We start from the raw sequence: 22,982 nt of genomic DNA, 5'->3' as shown, positions 1-22,982 counted from the left end.
GGGAAAAATTATGAAAATTATTTATCAAAATGTCAGAAAAATAATTAATAACATAATAATAAAATTAAAATTTACAAAAAAGAAAAATAAATTAGAAAAAATTATGAAAAATATTTGTTTGAAGAAATGTCGATTAGTCATAAAAACAAAACCATTTATTTTTTAAAAATTTGTTTGTTTGTTAGAATAAAATTTAGGAGGTCAAGGATAGGACTTATCAGTGACAAAAAATGTAAAAAATGGCAAAAAAATAATTAATAAAATAATAACAAAATTAAAAAAAATATGAAAAATATTTGGCAAAATGGCAGAAAAATATATAATAACATAATAATAAAATTTATCAAAAAAATAAATTAGAAACAAATTATGAAGAAATGTTGATTAGTCATAAAAACAAGACAATTTATTTTTTAAAAATTTGTTTGTTAAAATAAAATTTAGGAGGTCATGGATAGGACTTATCAGTGATAAAAAAAAATTAAAATATGGCAAAAAAAATAATTAATAAAATAATAATAAAATTAAAATTTATAAAAAAAAAACTTTATTCATTAATTGCAAAAATTAAGATTATTTTGTGACGTCAGCGATGGGACTTATCAAAGGAAAATTAAAAAAAAAAACAAAATGGGAACAATAATAAAATTAAATTTAAAAAAAAAATTAAAATTAAACTTCCCTTTGGCAAAAACTATGAAAAATATTTTTTTTTTTTTATGAAAAGGTCGATTTTTTTCTCGCAGATGTCTAATAGTCGAAGTCGATTTTTTGTAATCTACAAGACAAGACAATTTATTTTTTTTTAATTAATTAAAATTGAAAAAAAAAATAAAATATTAAAAATTTTAATTTGAAAGGTCGAGGATGGGAGTTATCAGAAAAGTTAAAAAATGGCAAAAAATAGTTAATAAAATTGGAATAAAATTAAAATTTAGAAAACAATTTAAATTAGGCTCTCCTTAGGCAAAAATTATGAAAAATATAAATTTTTTCGAAGAAATGTAGATTTTTTTTTGTCAAAAATGTCGAAAAGTCGAAGTCGACATTTTATAATCTAATCGACTTAAAAAAAGTGACTTTTTGACAAAACTTCGACTGGTCGTGAAAACAAGACAGTTTATTTCTCTTTTTAAATTTATTTAAAATTGAAAGAAAAAAAAACTAAATATTAAAATTTTTAACCCTCTAATGCCCCATTTTTTGTCAGCTGATTAAATATTCAATGTTAACGACGCCACAGCAAAAAAAAACTAATCAAGAAAAATTTATACGGTAAAGTTCGGAATATGCTGCAAAGGCTCTGGAACAGGTCCAACTAAGTTTTCTTTTTATTTTATTCATTTTTGTTGTCTTAAGGTGTGTTTTACTAAAAGCTTCCTTATTTAATGAAGCCCGCCTAAAGGCGGGATTGGGCATTAGAGGGTTAATTTGAAAGGTCAGGAAAGGGTCTTATTAGAAAAGTTAAAAAATGGCAAAAAATAATTAATAAAATAATATGTAATAAAATTAAAATTTAGAAAACAATTTAAATTATCCTTAGGTAAAGATTATGAAAAATATAAAATTTTTCGAAGAAATGTAGATTTTTTTTGTCAAAAATGTTTAAAAGTCGAAGTCGACATTTTGTAATCTAATCGACTTAAAAAAACTAATAAATTAGAAAAAAATTATGATTTTTTGACAACATTTCGATTGGTCGTGAAAACAAGACAATATATTTTTCTTTTTAAATTTATTTAAAATTGAAAAAAAAATTAAATATTAAAATTTTTAATTTGAAAATTAAAAAAGTGGCAAAAAACAAATAATTTCAAAAATAATAATAAAATCAAAATTTGGAAAACAATTTAAATTAAGCTCTCCTTAGGCAAAAATTATGAAAAATATAAATTTTTTCGAAGGTAGATTTTTTTGGTCAAAAATGTGTAAAAGTCGAAGTTGCCTTTTTTTTAATCTAATGGACTTAAAAAAAACTAATAAGTTAGAAAAAAATGATGAAGGATTTTTGACATTTCGATTGGTCGTGAAAAAAAAAAAAATATTTTTCTTTTTAAATTAATTTAAAATTGAAAAAAAAATAATATTAAAAATTTTAATTTGGGAGGTCAAGGATGGGACTTATCAGAAAAGTTAAAAAGAAAAACAAAATGACAATAAATAATTAATAAAATAATAATAAAAATTAAATTAAAAAAAATAATCAAGCTTAAAGTTGAAATCAAATAACATTTTATTTAGAAGGTTGTGGATGGGAATTATCAAGGGAAAAAAGTTAACAAAAATTTAAAAAAAATGTCCGAAAATAATCAATAAAGTGATAAAATTCAAATTTAAAAAAAAAATATGTAAAAATTATGATTTTTGACAAAATGTCGATTGGCCATGAAAACAAGACAATATATTTTTCTTTTAAAATTTATTTAAAATTGAAAAAATTATATATTCAACTTTTCAATTTGGGGGACTTATCAGAAAAGTAAAAAAAAAAACAAAACAAAATGCCAAAAGGTATTTTTGTACAAAAAAAAAATCTAAAAATGACTTTTTATAATCTTCAAATTCGACTAATCGACTTAAAAAACAAATATTAATAAATTAGAAAAAAATTATTTTTTTTACAAAAATTTTGATAAGTGGTCAAAAACAAAAACATCAAAAATTAAAAAAAGAATAGCAATTTAAATTAAGCTCTCCTTAGGCAAAAATTATGAAAAATATAAATTTTTTCGAAGAAAGGAAGATTTTTTGGTCAACAATGTGTAAAAGTCGAAGTTGACTTTTTGTAATCTAATCGACTAAAAAATTAGAAAAAAATTATGATTTTTTGACAACATTTTGATTGGTCGTGAAAACAAGACAATTTATTTTTCTTTTTAAATTTATTTAAAATTGAAAAAAAAATATTAAAATTTTTAATTTGTGAAGGCAGGGATGGGCATTATCAGAAAAGTTAAAAAGAAAACAAAATGACAATAAATAATTAATAAAGTAATAATAAAAATTAAATTAAAAAAAATAATCAAGCTTAAAGTTGAAAAAAAAATCAAATAAAATTTTATTTAGAAGGTAATGGATGTGACTTATCAAGGGAAAAAAGAGTTACAAAATTTAAAAAAAAAATGTCAGAAAATAATCAATAAAGTAATAAAATTAAAATTTATAAAAAAAAAATTAAATTATGTAAAAATTATGATTTTTGACAAAATATCGATTGGTCATGAAAACAAGACAATTTATTTTTCTTTCAAAAATTTATTTAAAATTTAAAAAATTAAATATTACACTTTTCAATTTGGGAAGTCAGTAATGGGACTTATCAGAAATGTAAAAAAAAAACAAAATTCCAAAAGGTATTCTTTTTTACAAAAAAAAAAAATATAAAGAAAAAAAAAATATTTTTTTTACAAAAATTTTGATAAGTGGTAGTAAAAACAAACCACTTATCAAAATTTTTGTAAAAAAATCTTTTTTTTTTCTAATTTATTAATATTTTTTTTAAGTCGATTAGTCGAATTTGAAGATTACAAAAAGTTATTTTTAGATTTTTTTTGTAAAAAAATACATTTTATTTTTTTAAATTTATTTAAATTTGAAAAACAAAAATTAAATATAAAACTTTTAAATTTGGGAGGTCAGTGATAAGACTTATCAGGGGAAAAGTTAATAAAATTAAAAAAAGAAAAAAACAAAACAAAACAAAACAAAACAAAAAATAAAATTAAAATTAAAATTTATAAAAAAAAAATTATGCAAATTATATTTATTTTTTTAAACATTTATTTAAAATTGAAAAACTAAAATTAAATATAAAACTTTTAAATTTGGGAGGTCAGTGATAAGACTTATCAGGGGAAAAGTAAAAAAAAATTAAAAAAAAGAAAAAAAAAACAAAACAAAACAAAAAATAAAATAAAATAAAAAAATAAATAAAAATTTAAATTTATAAAAAAAATATGCAAAATATGTGTTTGGCAAAATGTTGATTAGTCATAAAAACAAGACAATTTACTTTCTAAAAATTTGTTTAAAATTCAATTAGGAGTTCGTGGATGGGACTTATCAGGGGGAAAAAGAGTTAAAAAAAATGACATAAACATAATTAAAAAAATAATAAAATTAAAATTTATAAAAAAAAGTTTAGCAATCATGATGATTTTTGACAAAATGTCGATTAGTCGTAGAAAACAGACATTTATTTATTTTTTAATTTATTTAAAATTTAAAAAAAATAATAATAAAATTTAATAAAAAAATTAAAAATTTGGAAGGTCAGGGATGGGATTTATCAGGGGAAAAGTTAAAAAAATAGGGGAAAAATAATAATGAAATTACAATTTATAAAACTATGTAAATTAATTAATTCCATAGGCAAAAATTATGAAAAAAAAACATTTTTGTTTTTTTGGAAAAACGTTCGATTTGTTTGTCAAAAATATCTTAAAAGTGGAAGTCGACTTTTTGTAAACTTCAAATTCGACTAATGGACTTTTTAGGTTGGCCAAAATCGATGACTTTGAGCGGAAATGTAGAATTTGGTTTAAAAGGGGTATATAATTGTAACTCTGAAAGTATGTGAGATTCGCTTACGCATGTGGAGGGTACTAGATCAGTTTTGAAGCCGAAAAAAGTTTTTTTTTAAAGTTAGAGGTAATAATTGAATCAGGAGAAAAAATGGAGTTATCAAAAAATTAAAAAAAAATAGCAAAAGAAATATTTAAATTAAATTAAAATTGGAGTTATCAAAAAATTAAAAAAAAAAATAATAGCAAAAGAAATATTTAATAAAATTAAAATTTATAAAACAATTTAAATTAATCCCTAATCCTTGGGCAAAAGACAAAAAAAAATACGATTAGTCGATTTTTTTTTTCAAAACTAATTTTTAAAAGGGGAATAACTCTGAAAGTATGTAAGATTCGCTTATACATGTGGAGGGTACTATGATCGGTTTTGAAGCCGAAAAAAATTTTGTTTTAAATTTAGGAGTAATAATTGAATCAGGAGAAAAAATGGAGTTATCAAAAAATTAAAAAAAAAAATAGCAAAAGAAATATTTAAATTAAATTAAAATTGGAGTTATCAAAAAATTAAAAACAGAATAGCAAAAGAAATATTTACTAAAATTAAAATTTATAAAACAATTTAAATTAATCCCTAATCCTTGGGCAAAAAAGACAAAAAAATTACGATTAGTCTTTTTTTTTTTCAAAAATAATTTTTAAAAGGAGAATAACTCTGAAAGTATGTAAGATTTGCTTATACATGTGGAGGGTACTATGATCGGATTTGAATCCAAAAAAATCTTGTTTTAAAGTTAGGAGTAATAATTGAATCAGGAGAAAAAATGGAGTTATCAAAATTAAAAAAAAAATAGCAAAAGAAATATTTAAATTAAATTAAATTAAAATTGGAGTTATTAAGAAATTAAAAAAAAAAATAATTGAATCCCTCATCCTTGGGCAAAAGACAACAAAATGTCAATTAGTCGATTTTTTTCAACAAAAAAAAAATCTTAAAGTCGGATTTTTGTTAAATTCGATTAATCCACTTTGGATAGTATATATTGAAAATCTATTTTTTTGCTGGCCAAAATCAATTAAACGGCTTTGTCTTTGGGTTAAATAGGGAATATGATAACTCTTCAAATATTTGCGATTCACATATACAGACATCTGGTAGGTACAATGATCGGTTTTGAAGCCGAAAAGTTTCTCTTTTAACTGTAGAGGGTCATGGATGGGTTATGAGGGGAAAAATAAAATTAAAAGTTATAAAATATGTTAAATTAAATTGGCTTTCCTTAGACAAAAATTATGAAATATATTTAAACCCTTAAAATAAAAAAAAAATACACCTATAAAAATTGGGGGATTTTATTTGATGTGACTTGATCTTAAGATTGACCTGAGTAGACGCGAACAGATATACATACACAGAAAAGAATATCAACCAAATGTTTACAATTAAAATTTAATTAAAAAATCTAAATGATTCAACATTTTTGTTTCTATTTTTTTATAAAACTCAATCATACACAGAAAAAAAATTTGGTTTAGTAATTTTTGCATTCAAACTATTAATTGGATAACATTTAGATAAATTTGCCTCAATCACAGAATTAATTAAAAACAAGTGAGTAAAGTAGAAAGTCGGTCGGGGCCGACTATATCATACCCTAAACCACCCCTACTGAATTAGTAAACATAAGCATTTGTGGGGTATTATTGGTATAGGTTTTGGGGAACATAAAGGGGGTACATGTTTATGGGTGTCTTGTCACAATCTGAGCAGAAATGTCTAATATTAGCAGCTATGGTTTATTTTGCACCAAAAGAGTTAGTATGCTACTAATATTGAGTCCATTATTAAAAAAGAGGAAATCGGTCAATTAGTTGTGGGTAGTAAATCCAAATTTCTGCAAATAGGGCAATAGATTTATGTAAGAGCTAAATGTAAGTCTAAATACGATCGGCTAGTACATCAAAATTTGAAATTTGAGTAACATTGGTTAATAAATAAAAGTATTATGGTAAAATTTGGGAAAATCGAGCGATGCATATATATGGGACCTATATCTAAATCTGAACCAATTTGTATAATATTTTGCAGGTATGATTGATACCACAGAAGGCCACTTGGTGTAAAATTTGAGTACGATCAGTTAATAAATGAGGCCCCTATGGTCAAAAATAAGGTTATTAGGGGCAAATTTTTCAAAATCGGGCGATACATATATATGGGAGCTATATCTAAATTTGAACCGATTTCGATAAAATTTTGCACAAACAGTTAGTGCTATAGAAGATTACATTTAGCCAACCTTGGTTACGATCGGTTGATAAATAAGGGTTATACGGCCAAATTTTGGGAAAATCGGGCGATACATATATATGGGAGCTATATCTAAATCTGAACCGATTTCGATGAAATTTCGCACATACAGTTAGAGCTATAGAAGATTACATTTAGCCAACTTTGAGTACGATCGGTTGATAAATAAGGGATTTACGGCTAAATTTGACCAAATCGGGCGATACATATATATGGGAGCTATATCTAAATCTGAACCGATTTCGATGAAATTGCGCACGTACTGTTAGAGGTATAGAATATTAAATTTAGCCAACTTTGAGTACTATCGGTTGATGAATAAGGGTTTTACGGCCAAATTTGGCAAAATCGTGCGATACGTATATACGGGAGCTATATCTAAATCTGAACCGATTTCGATTATTTTTGGCACATATTGTCAGTACCATAAAAGATTAGAGTAAGCCAAGTTTGAGTAATAACGCTTAATAAATAAGGTTTTTATGGCCAAATTTGGGAAAATCGGGCGATACATATATATGGAAGCTATATCTAAATCTGAACCGAGTTCGATGAAATTTTGCAGACTTAAAGGGCGATGAAAAAGATTACTATGCGCAAATTTTGATGACGATCGGTTTGTAAAAAAGCGCAACGTGACTCCATTTGTCGAAATCGGGCGATACATATATATGGGAGCTATATCTAAATTTGATCCGATTTCTTCCAAATTCAATAGCGTTCGTCCTTGTGCTCAAAAACAACCCTGTACCAAATTTCATCCAAATCGGTTAATAATTGCGACCGGAATCCAGTGAATAACAAGTACATGGACAGACGGACGGACGGACACCAAGCGCTAGATCGACTCAGGAGGTCGATCGGTATATATTTTATGGGGTCTAAAATCAATATTTCAGGTAGGCACATTTTTTGGCCGATCAAACTTATTATACCCTGACCACTATGTGGTTTAGGGTATAAATATATTGATTTTTTAATTGGTTCAATTACAGTTTAATTTGTTAATAGAGACAATCAATTATTTATTATATTATTATTTATTTATAATTACTTCATCTTTAGATGAAATTTAAAATTTTTTTAACTAAAAACAATTAATTTCATTATGGAAGAAAAATATATTTTTTTCTGTGTAGATATGATATATGTGAGATAGAAAATCAGATCCAGATATACATATAATTATATCAAGTCATTAGATCTAGTCCAATACTAAGATTTAATCAGAAAAGATATAATCAGATTTTATCTGCACAGATCTAATCATAGCAAATCAGATCTCGTAATTTTTACTTGGGTATTTTTAAAAATTATTTAATAGAAAATAATTATTCAAGTACGATCTCAAGCTTGAATAATTATTTTCTATTGAATAAAAGAAAGATCGAATAAAATCACAATTTCTAAAACTTATTTAATATTTTTCAAACAAAGAGAGCGTATATTTTTAAAACTTATTAAAAAAAAAACTAATTAAAAATCTGTTTTTAGTTTTTTATATATATTTAATTAATAAGTAAAAATATTTTTCGTATACATCAAAGAAAAAATAAACTGAGTTAATTTAAAGCATCTTAAATTAAAAATATTAATTTGTTTTGTAAATCTTATACGTTAGTATTGGGGGGAAAATAAAGCAAAATTCATAAACTTAAGAAAATATATGTATTGAAGTTTTACTAAGAGCCATTTTAGAATGCTCTACATAACCTAAAAAGTTGTATTGCAAATGTCGATTTGTTTCTGTTTAGAGATTCTTGAAATACAATGGGTTTCAAAGACGAACCATCAAATTGATTAAAATCTATTGGCAAAGATCTATATTTTTTTTCGTAAATGAAAGGACTAATTTTTATGAAAAAACAACTTTAAGAGTCAATGCGAACTTTATGTGGAGATCAATTTTGACTATATTGATGTTCTTCGCGCACCGCTAATCGAATTTTTATGTTAGGTTAGGATAGGTTAGGTGGCAACCCAATGTATCAGGCTCACTTAGACTATTCAGGCCATTGCGATACCACATTGGTGAACTTCTCTCTTATCACTGAGTGCTGCCCGATTCCATGTTAAGCTCAATGACAAGGGACCTCCTTTTTATAGGCGAGTCCGAACGGCGTTCCACATTGCAGTGAAACCACTTAGAGAAGCTTTGAAAACCTCAGAAATGTCACCAGCATTACTGAGGTGGGATAATCCACCGCTGAAAAACTTTTTGGTGTACGGTCGAAGCAGGAATCGAACCCAGACCTTGTGTATGCAAGGCGTGCATGCTAACCATTGCACCGCGGTGGCTCCCATTTTTATGTTAAGCAAACCAGCTAAGCGTGTCAAGCATCGATATCAAAATCGTCTTTGGACATTGCCCATATTCGAATGATCGACTTTTAATGCAATGAAAATCGAAATTTGATTCAGCGGAATACTAAAATAATTGTAGTCTCTGTAGTCAAATATCGAAAGTCGATCAGTCGACACTTTTTGTGAGATAAATTCTAGGTCGACTTTTTGTAATCTTCGAATGCTACTAATCGCCTTTTGATAACTTTGAAAATCGAATCAAGTCCACTAATAATTGATTATAGATTTTGGAAAATCGACTAATTGACTTTTTTTTAGTTAATAAAACAGGAAAATAGTTTTTTACAAAACAAAAACCTTTTATCTGAAAAAGTGATTTTGTAATCTATAAACTAGACTAATCGTCTTTTGATTTATTTGAAAATCCTAACCAAATGTACCAATCGACCTTACATGTTGGACTATATAGACTTTTTATAATGAACAAAATCGAAGAGTCGAAATTAAATTTACCAGGGAAGGTATCACCTTGAGCCGATATCATAAAGTCAAAATTGAAAAAAGAATCTCGAATGTTAAAATTCAAAATTTATGCAAAAAAAAAATCGAAAAGTACTTTTAAAATTCGAAAAGTACTTTTAATGATCTTGAATGTCGAAAATCCACTTTCTTCGACTAGGTTAGATATAGTGGCAGCCCGATATTTCAGGCTCACTAAGACTGTTCAGTCCATTGTGATACCACAGTGGTGAACTTCTCTCTTATTATTTTCACGAATATGTGAAATTTGAGTGGATTGGGGAACTCATACAAAAGTCGAATGTTGCAAAGTCAAAATTCGATACTTTATTAATCTCAAAAGTTTGAAAGTTGTCATTTTAAAATATTTTGAACGGGTAACGTCATGTAGCACTGTCAAAAGTGGCGATGACAAAATTTTCAAAATTTTCAACAGCCTCGAATATCGAAAATTCGACAAATTTGCAAAAAGTAGTTTCGTTAAAAATCGATTTTTAATAACCACCAAAATCAAATTTTTCGAACATCGAGTTTTTAAAAAGTCACAAATATGCTATTCCAAAATTGTTAAAAATTCGTAAAGTCGATTTTTTGATTCAGAGTAATATGGAAAATCCTTCCGACTAGGCTTGTCATTACAAAGAATCGGGCAGAATTCATTGATAAAAGTGTTTTTCAGCACCAATATCTAAGTAAAACTACAATAACGAGCTGTCACTATACCTACACCGGTAGGGGGTTTTTTTTAAATCACCAAAGTCAAATCCACTTTCTTCAAAAATATAAAATGTAGAAAAATCTTTCCCGCAATAAATCGTCATAAATTAACTGCCATAGCCGACAATGGTATAAGCGAAAATTAGAAAAATCAAAGTCGACCTTTGACCGTAAAAAAAAAAAATTTTTAGAAAATTATATGATTTAGTGTATAGTGGCTAAAAGTTGTTTGATTAATCGATTATCTTATGCCTAATTCGAAGTCGAATGTTTGACCGTCTCTCACAAGAACGAAGCTCATTAAAAATTGACCAATAATCGGAATATTCGACTTTTTGATTCAATTTACAATCCCAACTAAAGTCGTCGTCGACCAACCATAAGTCTAATCCATTGTCAACTCATTAACAATGGATGAGAAGGGACAGCCGCCGTTAGCTTTTCATACAAGACGCATTTATTCCATATTCCATATATCAGCAGTACCAAAAAAATACGACAACTTCAAGTTTATAAAAAAATCGAGCAATTTTTTATGCTTCAAAGCCAACATTTCGGTTTTTACGGCGTCAAAAATAAATGTTGTCCAACATATTTACAATTCCGATTTAAAATTAGTTTTTACGCTGCTCTAGAAGAAAGAATAGAAGATTGTGTGGGACTTTGTCAAAATTGCTATTACAGAGATATACACGCAAGAAAACGGGTATCGTCAACTTTTTTTGTTACAAAATCATAATCAATTTCGTTTATATCAAGCACTGACTTTGTTTAAACAAAAGACATATTTTTCACATCCTGTAAAAAGAGTCAACGTTTATCACGAAACTGGGATAGGACTCATGACCCTTTATATGCAAGACGGCAATGCTACCACGGTTGCCATAGTTTCTATAGAAATAAAATTTTGACAAAATTTTTTATTGACATAAAATTTTGACAAACATTTTTATAGAAATAAAATTTTGAGAAAATTTTCTATGGAAATAAAATTTTGACAAAATTCTATAGAAAAAAAAAATGACAAAATTTTCTATAGAAATAAAATTGTGACAAAATTTTCTATAGAAATAAAATTTTGACAAAATTTTCATAGAAATAAAATTTTGACAAAATTTTCTATGGAAATAAAATTTTGACAAAATTATATGCAAGACGGCCAGCTACCACGGTTGCCATAGTTGGTAGAATTCTACAAAAAAATTATCGATTTTTTGGTAGATTGGTCGAATTCTAGATATTATGGTAGATTTAGCAACTAAGATAAATTTTCTGTAGAAATAAAATTTTGACAAAATTTTCTATAGAAATAAAATTTTAACAAAATTTTCTATGGAAATAAAATTTTAACAAAATTTTCTATGGAAATAAAATTTTAACAAAATTCTCTATGGAAATAAAATTTTGACAAAATTTTTCTATACAAATAAAATTTTGACAAAATTTTCTATGGAAATAAAATTTTGACAAAATTTTCCATAGAAATTATATTTTGACAAAATTTTCTGTAGAAATAAAATTTTGACAAAATTTTCTATAGAAAAAAAAATTTGACAAAATTTTCTATGGAAATAAAATAAAATTTTGACAAAATTTTCTATAGAAATAAAATTTTAATAAAATTTTCTATAGAAATACAATTTTAATAAAATTTTCTATAGAAATAAAATTCTGACAAAATTTTCTATAGAAATAAAATTTTGACAAAATTTTCTAAAGAAATAAAATTTTAATAAAATCTCCTATAGAAATAAAATTTTGACAAAATTTTCTATAGAAATAAAATTTTGACAACATTTTCTATAGAAATAAAATTTTAATAAAATTTTCTATAGAAATAAAATTTTTGACAAATTTTTCTATATAAATAAAATTTTGACAAAATTTTCTATATAAATAAAATTTTGACAGAATTTTCTATATAAATAAAATTTTGACAAAATTTCTGAGATATGCGAAAAATGTTGTATTAGGGATTACAATCAGAATCAAGATGATGACTTTTCGCACTGACATCGCGACTTTTTCAAATTTTGGATATGTTGGCTTTTTGAAAATTCTTTTCGATCTCTTTCTGAGAAATGTGAAAACTGTTGTATTAGGGATTACAATCAGAATCAAAATGATGACTTTTCGCACTGACGTCTCGACTTTTTCAAATTTTGGATATGTTGGCTTATTTTAAATCCTTGGAAAATTGGACATTTCGAGTTTTCGATTTTTTTTTTTCAAAATCTCTGTCTCTGACTGTTTTAGAATTTTCCGAATTTTAGAGTCTACTTTTGCATTTACTAAAATCTTGATTTTTGGACTAATAGATATTTTCTAAATCCTACCTTACGAGTCACCGTGGTGCAATGGGAAGCATGCACTGTTGCCACTCGTGCCAAAAACAATCTTGAAAGATTAATTTGAAGAAAATTTTACCAAATATTAAAAAATCTTATTTTGAAGGAAATATTTCATTGCTATAAGAAATGTTGTCAAAATTTCGGTTCTATAGAAAATTTTGTCAACATTTTATTTCTATAGAACATTTTTTCAAAATTTTATTTCTATTGAAAATTTTGTCAAAATTTTATTTCTATTGAAAATTTTATAAAAAATTTTATTTGTATAGAAAATTTTGTCAACATTTTATTTCTACAGACCATTTTGTCAACATTTTATTTCTATAGAAAGTTTTGTCAGAATTCCATTTCAACAAAAAAAATTTTGTCAAAATTGTTATTTCTATAGAAAATTTTGTCAAAATTTTATTTCTATAGAAAATTTTATAAAAATTTTTATTTCTATAGAAAATTTTGTCAAAATGTTATTTCAATAGAAAATTTTATTAAAATTTTATTTCTATAGAAAATTTTATTAAAATTTTATTTCTATAGAAAATTTTGTCAAAATTTTATTTCTATAGAAAATTTTGTCAAAATTTTATTTCTATAGAAAATTTTGTCAAATTTTGTCAAAATTTTATTTCTATAGAAAATTTTGTCAAATTTTGTCAAAATTTTATTTCTATAGAAAATTTTGTCAAAATTCTATTTCTACAGAAAATTTTGTCAAAATTTTATTTCTATAGAAAATTTTATCAAAATTCTATTTCTATAGAAAATTTTGTCAACATTTTTTTTTCTATAGAAAATTTTGTCAAAATTTTATTTCTATAGAAAATGTTGTCAAAATTTTATTTCTATAGAAAATTTCTCTTAGTTGGAGAGGAATATTTTGCTAAATCTACCATAACATCTAGAATTCGACCAATCTACCAAACAGTAAAAATCGATCATTTTTTGTAGAATTCTACCAACTATGGCAACCGTGGTAGCATGGCCGTGCATATAAAGGGTCATGGTTCCAATCCCAGTTTCGTGATAAACGTTGACTCTTTTTACAGGATGTGAAAAATATGTATTTTGTTTAAACAAAGTCAGTGCTTGATATAAACGAAATTGATTATGATTTTCTAACAAAAAAGTTTACGATACCCGTTTTCTTGCGTGTATATCTCTGTATTAGCAATTTTTACAAAGTCCCACACAATCTTCTATTCTAATTTGAAATCGGAATTGTAAATTGTAAAATGTTTGTCAACTTTTGAAGGAATTCTCTGTTTAAAATATTTGAGTTAACCGAATAAAAAAAAAAAGAGTCGAAATAATGGGTATAAATATGAAATATTCCACCATATTTTCCCAAATCCGACGTACATATATATATGGGAGCTATATCTAAATATTAACCGATTTAAACCAAATTTGACATTGTCAAAATTCTACTCTCAGTACAAAATTTCAAGTAAATCGGAATGAAACTTTGGCCTCCGATGGTCATATGAATTTATATCGGGCGTAAGATATATATGGGAGCTATATCTAACTCTGAACCGATTTCAACCATATTATACTTGATGATACTATTAGATGTACTCTAAGTGCAAAATTTGAAGCAAATTACGGTGATAATCTGACCATATGAGTGGATATCGGGCAAAAGAATTTTAATTCTACTATCTCTGCCAAATTTCATGAGAATCGGAGTAAAGCATTGGCCTCCGGTGGTTATACGAATGAAAATCTGACGAAATTTATATATGGGAGCTAAACCTCAACCAATTTTGGCATACTTGACGATACTATCAGCAGCTGTACTCCTTTTGCAAAATTTTAACCAATTAAAATTCTAGCCTCTGACGCCATTGCATTTTAGGCGAAAGATATATATGGGAGCTATATCTAAATCTCAACCGATTTGGCTCATGTTTTGCAAGTTTGCGGGACTTGCAAGCCACTCAGATGTACGAAATTAGAAAAGTTAAAATCGGTTCATAACAAGTATATACGGCCGTAAATTCGGCCAGGCCGAAGCTTATGTACCCTCCATCATGGATTGCGTAGAAACTTCTTCTAAACACTGCCATCCACAATCGAATTACTTAAGTTGCGGTAACACTTGCCGATGGCAAGGTATCTTAAAACCTCCTAACACCATCTTCTAAATTGTATGTAAGTCCATACGTGGTATATATTAAATCAAAAAAGATCGATCCAATACGTATATAATTCAGTTTGACAAAGTAGACATAAAATTTTGACAAAATTTTCTACAGAAATAAACTTTTAACAAAATTTTCTATAGAAATAAAATTTTCACAAAATTTTCTATAGAAATAAAAATTTTGACAAAATTTTCTATAAAAAGAAAATGTTGACAAAAATTTCTACAGAACTAAAATTTTAACAAAATTTTCTATAGAAATAAACTTTTGACAAAATTTTCTATAGAAATAAAATCTTGGTAGATTATTTTTGGCTCGAGTGGCAACCATGATTATGAACCGAATAAAATTTGAACAAAATTTTCTATAGAAATAAAATTTTGACAAAATTTTCTATAGGAGTAAAATTTTGACAATGATGAAAATTTTATTATGAACCGAATAAAATTTTAACAAAATTTTCTCTAGAAATAAAATTTTGACAAAATTTTCTATAGAAATAAAATTTTGACAACATTTACTATAGAAATAAAATTTCGGTAGATTATTTTTGGCTCTAGTGGCAACCATGATTATGAACAGATATGGACCAATTTTTGAGTGATTGGACCAATTTTGGTCTGGTTGTTAGCGACCATATACTAACACCACGTTCCTAATTTGAACCGGATCGGATGAATTTTGCTCCTCCAAGAGGCTCCGGAGGTCAAATCTGGAGAACGTTTTATATGGGGGCTATATATAATTATGGACCGATATGGACCAATTCTGGCACGGTTGTTAAAAATCATATACTAACACCATGTTCCAAATTACAACCGGATTGGATGAAATTTGCTTCTTCGCAAGCCAAATCTGGGTATCGGTTTATATGGGGGCTATATATAATTATGAACCGATGTGGACCAATTTTTGCATGGTTATTAGAGACCATGTACCAATACCATGTACCAAATTTCAGGCGGATCGGATGAAATTTGCTTTTCTTTGAGGCTCCGCAACCCAAATCTGGGGATCGGTTTATATGGGGGCTATATATAATTATGAACCGATGTGGACCAATTTTTGCATGGTTATTAGAGACCATATACTAACACCATGTACCAAATTTCAGCCGGATCGGATGAAATTTGCTTCTCTTAGAGCAATCGCAAGCCAAATCGGGGGATCGGTTTATATGGGGTCTATATGTAAATATGGACCGCTATGGACCAATTTTTGCATGGTTGTTAGAGACCATATACTAACACCATGTACCAAATTTCAGCCGGATCGGATGAAATTTGCTTCTCTTAGAGCAATCGCAAGCCAAATTTGGGGGTCCGTTTATATGGGGGCTATACGTAAAAGTGGACCGATATGGCCCATTTGCAATACCATCCGACCTACATCAATAACAACTACTTGTGCCAAGTTTGAAGTCGATAGCTTGTTTCGTTCGGAAGTTAGCGTGATTTCAACAGACGGACGGACGGACATGCTTAGATCGACTCAGAATTTCACCACGACCCAGAATATATGGGGTCTTAGAGCAATATTTCGATGGGTTACAAACGGAATGACGAAGTTAATATACCCCCATCCTATGATGGAGGGTATAAAAACATCATTTATGATCAAACCGGTGATAAATATATATGGCAGCTATATCTCAATCTGAACCGATTTTAAAAAAATCAAATAACGATTGTCTTTGACCTGAAGAAAGACCCTATGCCAGATTTGAGAACGATCGGACGACTTAAATTGCAAGCAATACTTACAGACGGACATCGCTAAATCGATTCAGAATTTAATTCTAAGACGATACCAAACGATGGGTCTCAATGGGCTACTTCTTGGCATTACATACAAATGCACAAACTTATTATACCCTGTACCGCAGTAGTGGTGAAGGGTATACAAATCGAATATAGTAAATGTTTAAAAGTTTGTCCAATTTTCTTCAAGTTTTAGAGCGGAAAATTCCAAAATAAAATCGAAAAGTCGACATTGTGATTCTAAATTTCATGAAAGAATATCAGAATAAATGATATGACATTGGATAGTTTATCATAAATCGTTATTGTTTTAGCGAATAGAACGGAAAGAAAATGTGATTTTAAATATCAAGAAACAACATCCCAACGCATGATACAAGATTGGGTACTTTAATCATAAATCGTTTTGTTTTTTTTTTTTTTTGTAGCGAACTCAAAAGCTAGATAACTGCCGTTTTTTTGCAACATAATCTCCATACATTACAATCATGTTCGAACATAGAAAATTTCAATTTATTCCACAATTGTTGTATACACATAATTTGGTATAAATTATACATTTATACAACTAATAATAATAATTAATTATTCCATTACAACACTTTTGAGAACTCCATGCTGTATACTCCTGCCAACATATTAAAAACTTAGTTAGGTAAATTTAGAAAAAGAAAAAAAAATTCCAATAAATAATTTTATATTGATAAAAGGCAGAAGAACATGGAGTCTTATAAAAAGAAGGTTTACAAATTCTTTTTTTACTTTTTTTGTTTGTTTTTAAATAACAATTTATGCAGTATTTCAAAAATCTCATGTTTAAGTAGATCTATATATAAGTGTGTATGTGTATATCATTTAGATATATATTAGTATGTATATTAATTAAATATGTTTTTTTGTTTATGTTTTTATAAATTAGTTTAAGCAAAAGAAAAATAAAACAGAGAATTAATAGTTTGATAGGGAGATAGTTGGGTAATTTCGTTTTTTTTTTTTCTTCTTGTTCTTGTGTTTAATAAAAAAGGAATTTCAGGTGGGGAAATCTGGATGTTTGGATATTGGGATTGTTTTCTTTTGTGTATTTTAGTCATATTTCTTTTTCTCTTATTCTCAATCATCATCTTCGTTTTTTATAAACATACGTTGGGGAGCATGTTGCAGCGACAATGGCTGACCCACCATTGCCAATGGTTGTTGAGGCGGTTGTAATGTTATACATTTCTTCGAACGTTTTGGAGGCGGCAATTCCGTATGTGAATGACTATTTAACAAATGTTTCGAGAGATGTTGGCGAACAGCAAAGGCCTCATTACAACTGGCCACAGGGCAAGTGAGGTATCTATATACGGTGGGGAGAGGAAAATAAATGAAATGTAGTTTAATTATTTTTTTGTTTTGAAGAAAATTCCAATGAAAATACTATAAAAACTAAATTTAACTAAACTAATTGATTTTAATTGATTTTGCTATTGGTTATGACAATTTCCAAAAAAAAGCAGACAAAAAATAAATTCTATACAATGTGTATATATTTATATTATTTATATCTTTTCTGAAATTCCTAAGGGTCCTATAGACCCTTACATATTCTATGTCAAAAATTGATCGGGATTATCCTTGCTTTGAAAAAAAAAACAAGCCATTCTTTAACGCCACCGAATAATGGACGGGCAGCTAAGGTTGCGAAATCAGATGCCAACATGTAAACAACATGTATAGCGATTCTTATTGATATGCAAAACAAGTAAAGTCTAATGTCGGGCGGGGTCGACTGTATTATAGCCTGCACCACTTTGTAGATCTACATTTTCAATATCATCTCAATCACGATTCTTATTGGTATGCAAAACAGAGTAAAGCCTAAAGTCGGGCGGGGTCGCCTCTATTATAGCCTGCACACCACTTTGTAGATTTACATTTTCGATACCATCTCAAATTCTTAAAATTTGTTGGGTGGTATGTATAAAGACTTATATTCCCGTATACATATTTAAATCTGAACCGATTTTGAAAAAAAAAATTGATTTCTACAAAATCTCTAGACTTAAAATTTAAATCGGCTAATACCCTAGAGGAACACAATGTTTCGTATGCAATGCAATTTCGTATAAGTAAATTTATGATTTATTGGTCGATAATATGTATTAAAGTTACAGGAACATTTGAGTCATGTTCATAAGTTTTGCGAATTAGCAGTGGCGATTTAACAAGAAAAATTTAGGGTATCTTTGCCAATTCGTAAGAACATTTATATGAGAGCGTTGTTGTTGTAGCAGCTTGGAGAAGCTGATGTGAAAAACTTTAATTTCATATTGACTTGGCTCAAATTTTAGTCAAATCGAATGAATGTAGAGGCTTCTATGCGCTTACGAATCTGGACAGACAAGAGTCATATTTTGCATATTTCTTTGGGGATCCCAAGCGCAGTTGTCACAGTTGGTAGAATTCTAACAAAAATGGTAGATCTTCTATAGAAATACAATTTTGACAAAATTTTCTATAAAATAAAATTTTGACAAAATTTTCTATAAAATAAAATTTGGACAAAATTTTCTATAGAAATAAGATTTAGACAAAAAAATTTAGCCAAATTATTTCTATAGAAATAAAATTTTGACAAATTATTTCTATAGAAATAAAATTTTGACAAAATTTTCTATAGAAATATTTTAACAAAAATATAAAAATAAAATTTTGACAAAATTTTCTATAGAAATTTTTCTATAGAAATAAAATTTTGATAAAATTTTCTATAGAAATAAAGTTTTGACAAAATTTTCTATAGAAATAAAATTTTTACAAAATTTTCTATAGAACTAAAATTTTGGCAAAATTTTCTATAGAAATAAAATTTTGGCAAAATTTTCTATAGAAATAAAATTTTTACAAAATTTTCTAAAGAAATAAAATTTTGACAAATTATTTCTATAGAAATAAAACTTTGACAAAATTTTTCTATAGAAATAAAATTTTGATAAAATTTACTATAGAAATAAAATTTTGTATAGGAATAAAATTTGGACAAAATTTTCCATAGAAATAAAATTTGGAAAAATAATTTCTATAGAAATAAAATTTTGACAAAATTTTCTAAAGAAATAAAATTTTGACAAATTTTCTATAGAAATAAAATTTTGACAAAATTTTGTATAGAAATAAAATTTTGCCAATTATATCTATAGAAATAAAATTTTGACATATTATTTCCAACGAAATAAAATTTTGACAAAATTTTCTATAGAAAAAAATTTTGCCAAATTATTTTTATAGAAACAAAATTTTACCAAATTATTTCTATAGAAATAAAATTTTGACAAAATTTTCTATAGAAATAAAATTTTGACAAAATTTTCTATAGAAATGAAATTTTGACAAAATTTTTTATAGAAATAAAATTTTGACAACATTTTCTATAGAAATAAAATTTTGACAAAAATTTCTCTAGAAATAAAATTTAAAAAAAATACAATATACAATATACGTTTTTTAAATTTTGTAGAGTTTTGGTAAAATTTTCTTCAAAATTTGGTAGATTATTTTTGCTGACGGCAATCTCTGGAGTGGCGTACGTGATAAATTTAAATATTTTGGTCAGTTGTATATATTTTGGATTATTGAAGCTCGCAGCTTGTGTAAAAAAAATGAACCTAGATCCCACAATCGGTTTGTTTTATATATAGAAATAAAATGTTGATAAAATTTTCTATAGAAATAAAATTTTGACAAAATTTTCTATAGAAATAAAATTTTGACAAAATTTTGTATAGGAATAAAATTTGGACAAAATTTTGTATAGAAATAAAATTTTGTCAAATTATTTGTAAAGAAATACAATTTTGACAAAATTTTCTATAGAAATAAAATTTTGAAAAAATTTTCTATAGAAATAAAATTTTGCCAAATATTTTCTATAGAGATAAAATAGAAATATAGAAAAATAGAAATAAAATTTTGACAAAATTTTCTATAGAAATAAAATTTTGACAAAATTTTCTAAAGAAATAAAATTTTGACAAATTTTCTATAGAAATAAAATTTTGACAAAATTTTGTATAGAAATAAAATTTTGCCAATTATTTCTATAGAAATAAATTTTTGACATATTATTTCCAACGAAATAAAATTTTGACAAAATTTTCTATAGAAAAAAATTTTGCCAAATTATTTTTATAGAAACAAAATTTTACCAAATTATTTCTATAGAAATAAAATTTTGACAAAATTTTCTATAGAAATAAAATTTTGACAAAATTTTCTATAGAAATGAAATTTTGACAAAATTTTTTATAGAAATAAAATTTAAAAAAAAATACAATATACAATATACGTTTTTTAAATTTTGTAGAGTTTTGGTAAAATTTTCTTCAAAATTTGGTAGATTATTTTTGCTGACGGCAATCTCTGGAGTGGCGTACGTGATAAATTTAAATATTTTGGTCAGTTGTATATATTTTGGATTATTGAAGCTCGCAGCTTGTGTAAAAAAATGAACCTAGATCCCACAATCGGTTTGTTTTATATATAGAAATAAAATGTTGATAAAATTTTCTATAGAAATAAAATTTTGACAAAATTTTCTATAGAAATAAAATTTTGACAAAATTTTGTATAGGAATAAAATTTGGACAAAATTTTCTATAGAAATAAAATTTTGAAAAAATTTTCTATAGAAATAAAATTTTGCCAAATATTTTCTATAGAGATAAAATAGAAAAATAGAAATAAAATTTTGACAAAAATTTCTATATAAATGAAATTTTGACAAAATTTTCTATAGAAATAAAATTTTGACAAAATTTTCTATACCCGTGTAAAAATTGGAGGATCCAATCCTATCTAATAATATCAAATTGGATCTGTTCAGATATTGGTTCAGACATAATTAGATATGCACAGATATGCTATATATGGTGCTAGATCTGGTTAGATATAATTGCATATCTCATCATATATAGTATAATATCTAATTATATCTGGCATATCTAATAATATATGCTTGGATAGGACCATATATAGCACTATATCTAATAAGATATGGTAGATATAACATCATATCTGACTATATATGGGGTTAAATACGGTCCAAAATATAATAAAAAATCATGAACAAGTTAAAAAGAATTTTGAAATACACGTCTAAACCTCAATGTCATTATGTCAAATGTCAACGCCGTCAGGGACATCACTTCTAAACAAATTTAACGCAAGACTAGCTGAGAAAATTAAGAAATTTAATATAATTGTTTTAAATGTGTTCCTTTGATAAAGTGTATATCGTTTCCTTTATTGCGGAGATTGTGTAGGTAAGTAGATTGTATTTGTTATTTCCTTAGTAGTCATTTTCATATTGTTTTACTATTTTCTAGATTTGGAAAAAAGGAAACCTCAGTGGTGTACTGGTTAACATGCCCGTCTTGCATTCAAAAGGTCACGGGTTCAATCCCAGTTCCGACCAACACCAAAACTTATTTCGGCGGTGGATTATCTCCTCGCAGTAATGTTGGTGATATTTCTGCTTCAAAGATTCTCTAAGTTGTTTCAGCGCAACGTGAAATGCCGATAGGACTCGATTATAACAAGGAGGTCCCATGTTATTGAGCTAATTATTGAATCGAGCAGCAGTCAGTGATAAGTGAGATGTTGATCACTGTGATGTCATGATGGTCTGAATAGTATGTATGAGCCTAAAATAACAGCCTATCGCTATACCTAACCTAATCCCAAATACACTTTAAATGTGAGTATTAAAAGCAACATAAAATTATATGGCAATTTTTATTGCAACTTAAAGAAGAATGATCCAAAACAATACTAATACTTGCTTACATAGTTCAATATATTCCCATATTTGTTTATTCCTATATATGTTTAATAATTGTTTTTTTACTTAATTTCATTGCAGATTGCCTTAACGCTGTAATACTTTAGTCGCGTGTCTAAGTCCAAAGCAGAAGAAACAAACGAAAAAACCCTTGGACAACACTCTAACTCAACTGTCAATACTCTTAAATAGCTTTGATGGATCAATTTAAATTAAACATATTAATTATGCACATACTTTTTGTCTGTATTATTAAATAAAACAATTGATCTCATTTTATATACAAATTATGGGCTTTTATGTGTTGAAAGATCTCGAAAGATACAATTGTATCAAATAATATACAATTATATCAAATTAGATCTGATTAGATGTGTCTCATTTTTGAGATCTGATCAGATCCAATTTCATAGTATTTAGATCTGACCAGATATAACCATTTTTCGGATCTGCTCAGATCTGACCATATCTTGGCTCATATCTAACCATATCAAATCAGATCCCCCAATTTTTACACGGGTATAATAAAATT

The 22,982-nt window shown here is 26.5% G+C and overlaps 1 protein-coding gene across 5 annotated transcripts in view; it reads right to left on the bottom strand.

The window, feature by feature from the left end:
- LOC142228496 (uncharacterized) overlaps window positions 1-22,982 on the bottom strand; it is a 144,322-nt gene that overhangs the window by 1,628 nt on the left and 119,712 nt on the right. For 4 of the 5 annotated variants that reach the window (XR_012720186.1, XM_075298932.1, XM_075298933.1 and 1 more), the window contains one exon: window positions 17,772-17,968. Coding sequence is in view for 4 of the 5 variants with exons in the window: in XM_075298932.1 (XP_075155047.1) it covers window positions 17,772-17,968 (197 nt within the window). In the remaining variant the exon portion in view is untranslated. Of the gene's footprint in view, window positions 1-17,710; window positions 17,969-22,982 lie in introns of those variants that run through there. The other variant, XM_075298935.1, reaches the window with a different exon arrangement.

This window comes from Haematobia irritans, chromosome 3, assembly GCF_050003625.1.
Source record: "Haematobia irritans isolate KBUSLIRL chromosome 3, ASM5000362v1, whole genome shotgun sequence".
Taxonomy (NCBI): domain Eukaryota; kingdom Metazoa; phylum Arthropoda; class Insecta; order Diptera; family Muscidae; genus Haematobia; species Haematobia irritans.
This window is presented reverse-complemented; position numbering and strand designations above follow the sequence as displayed.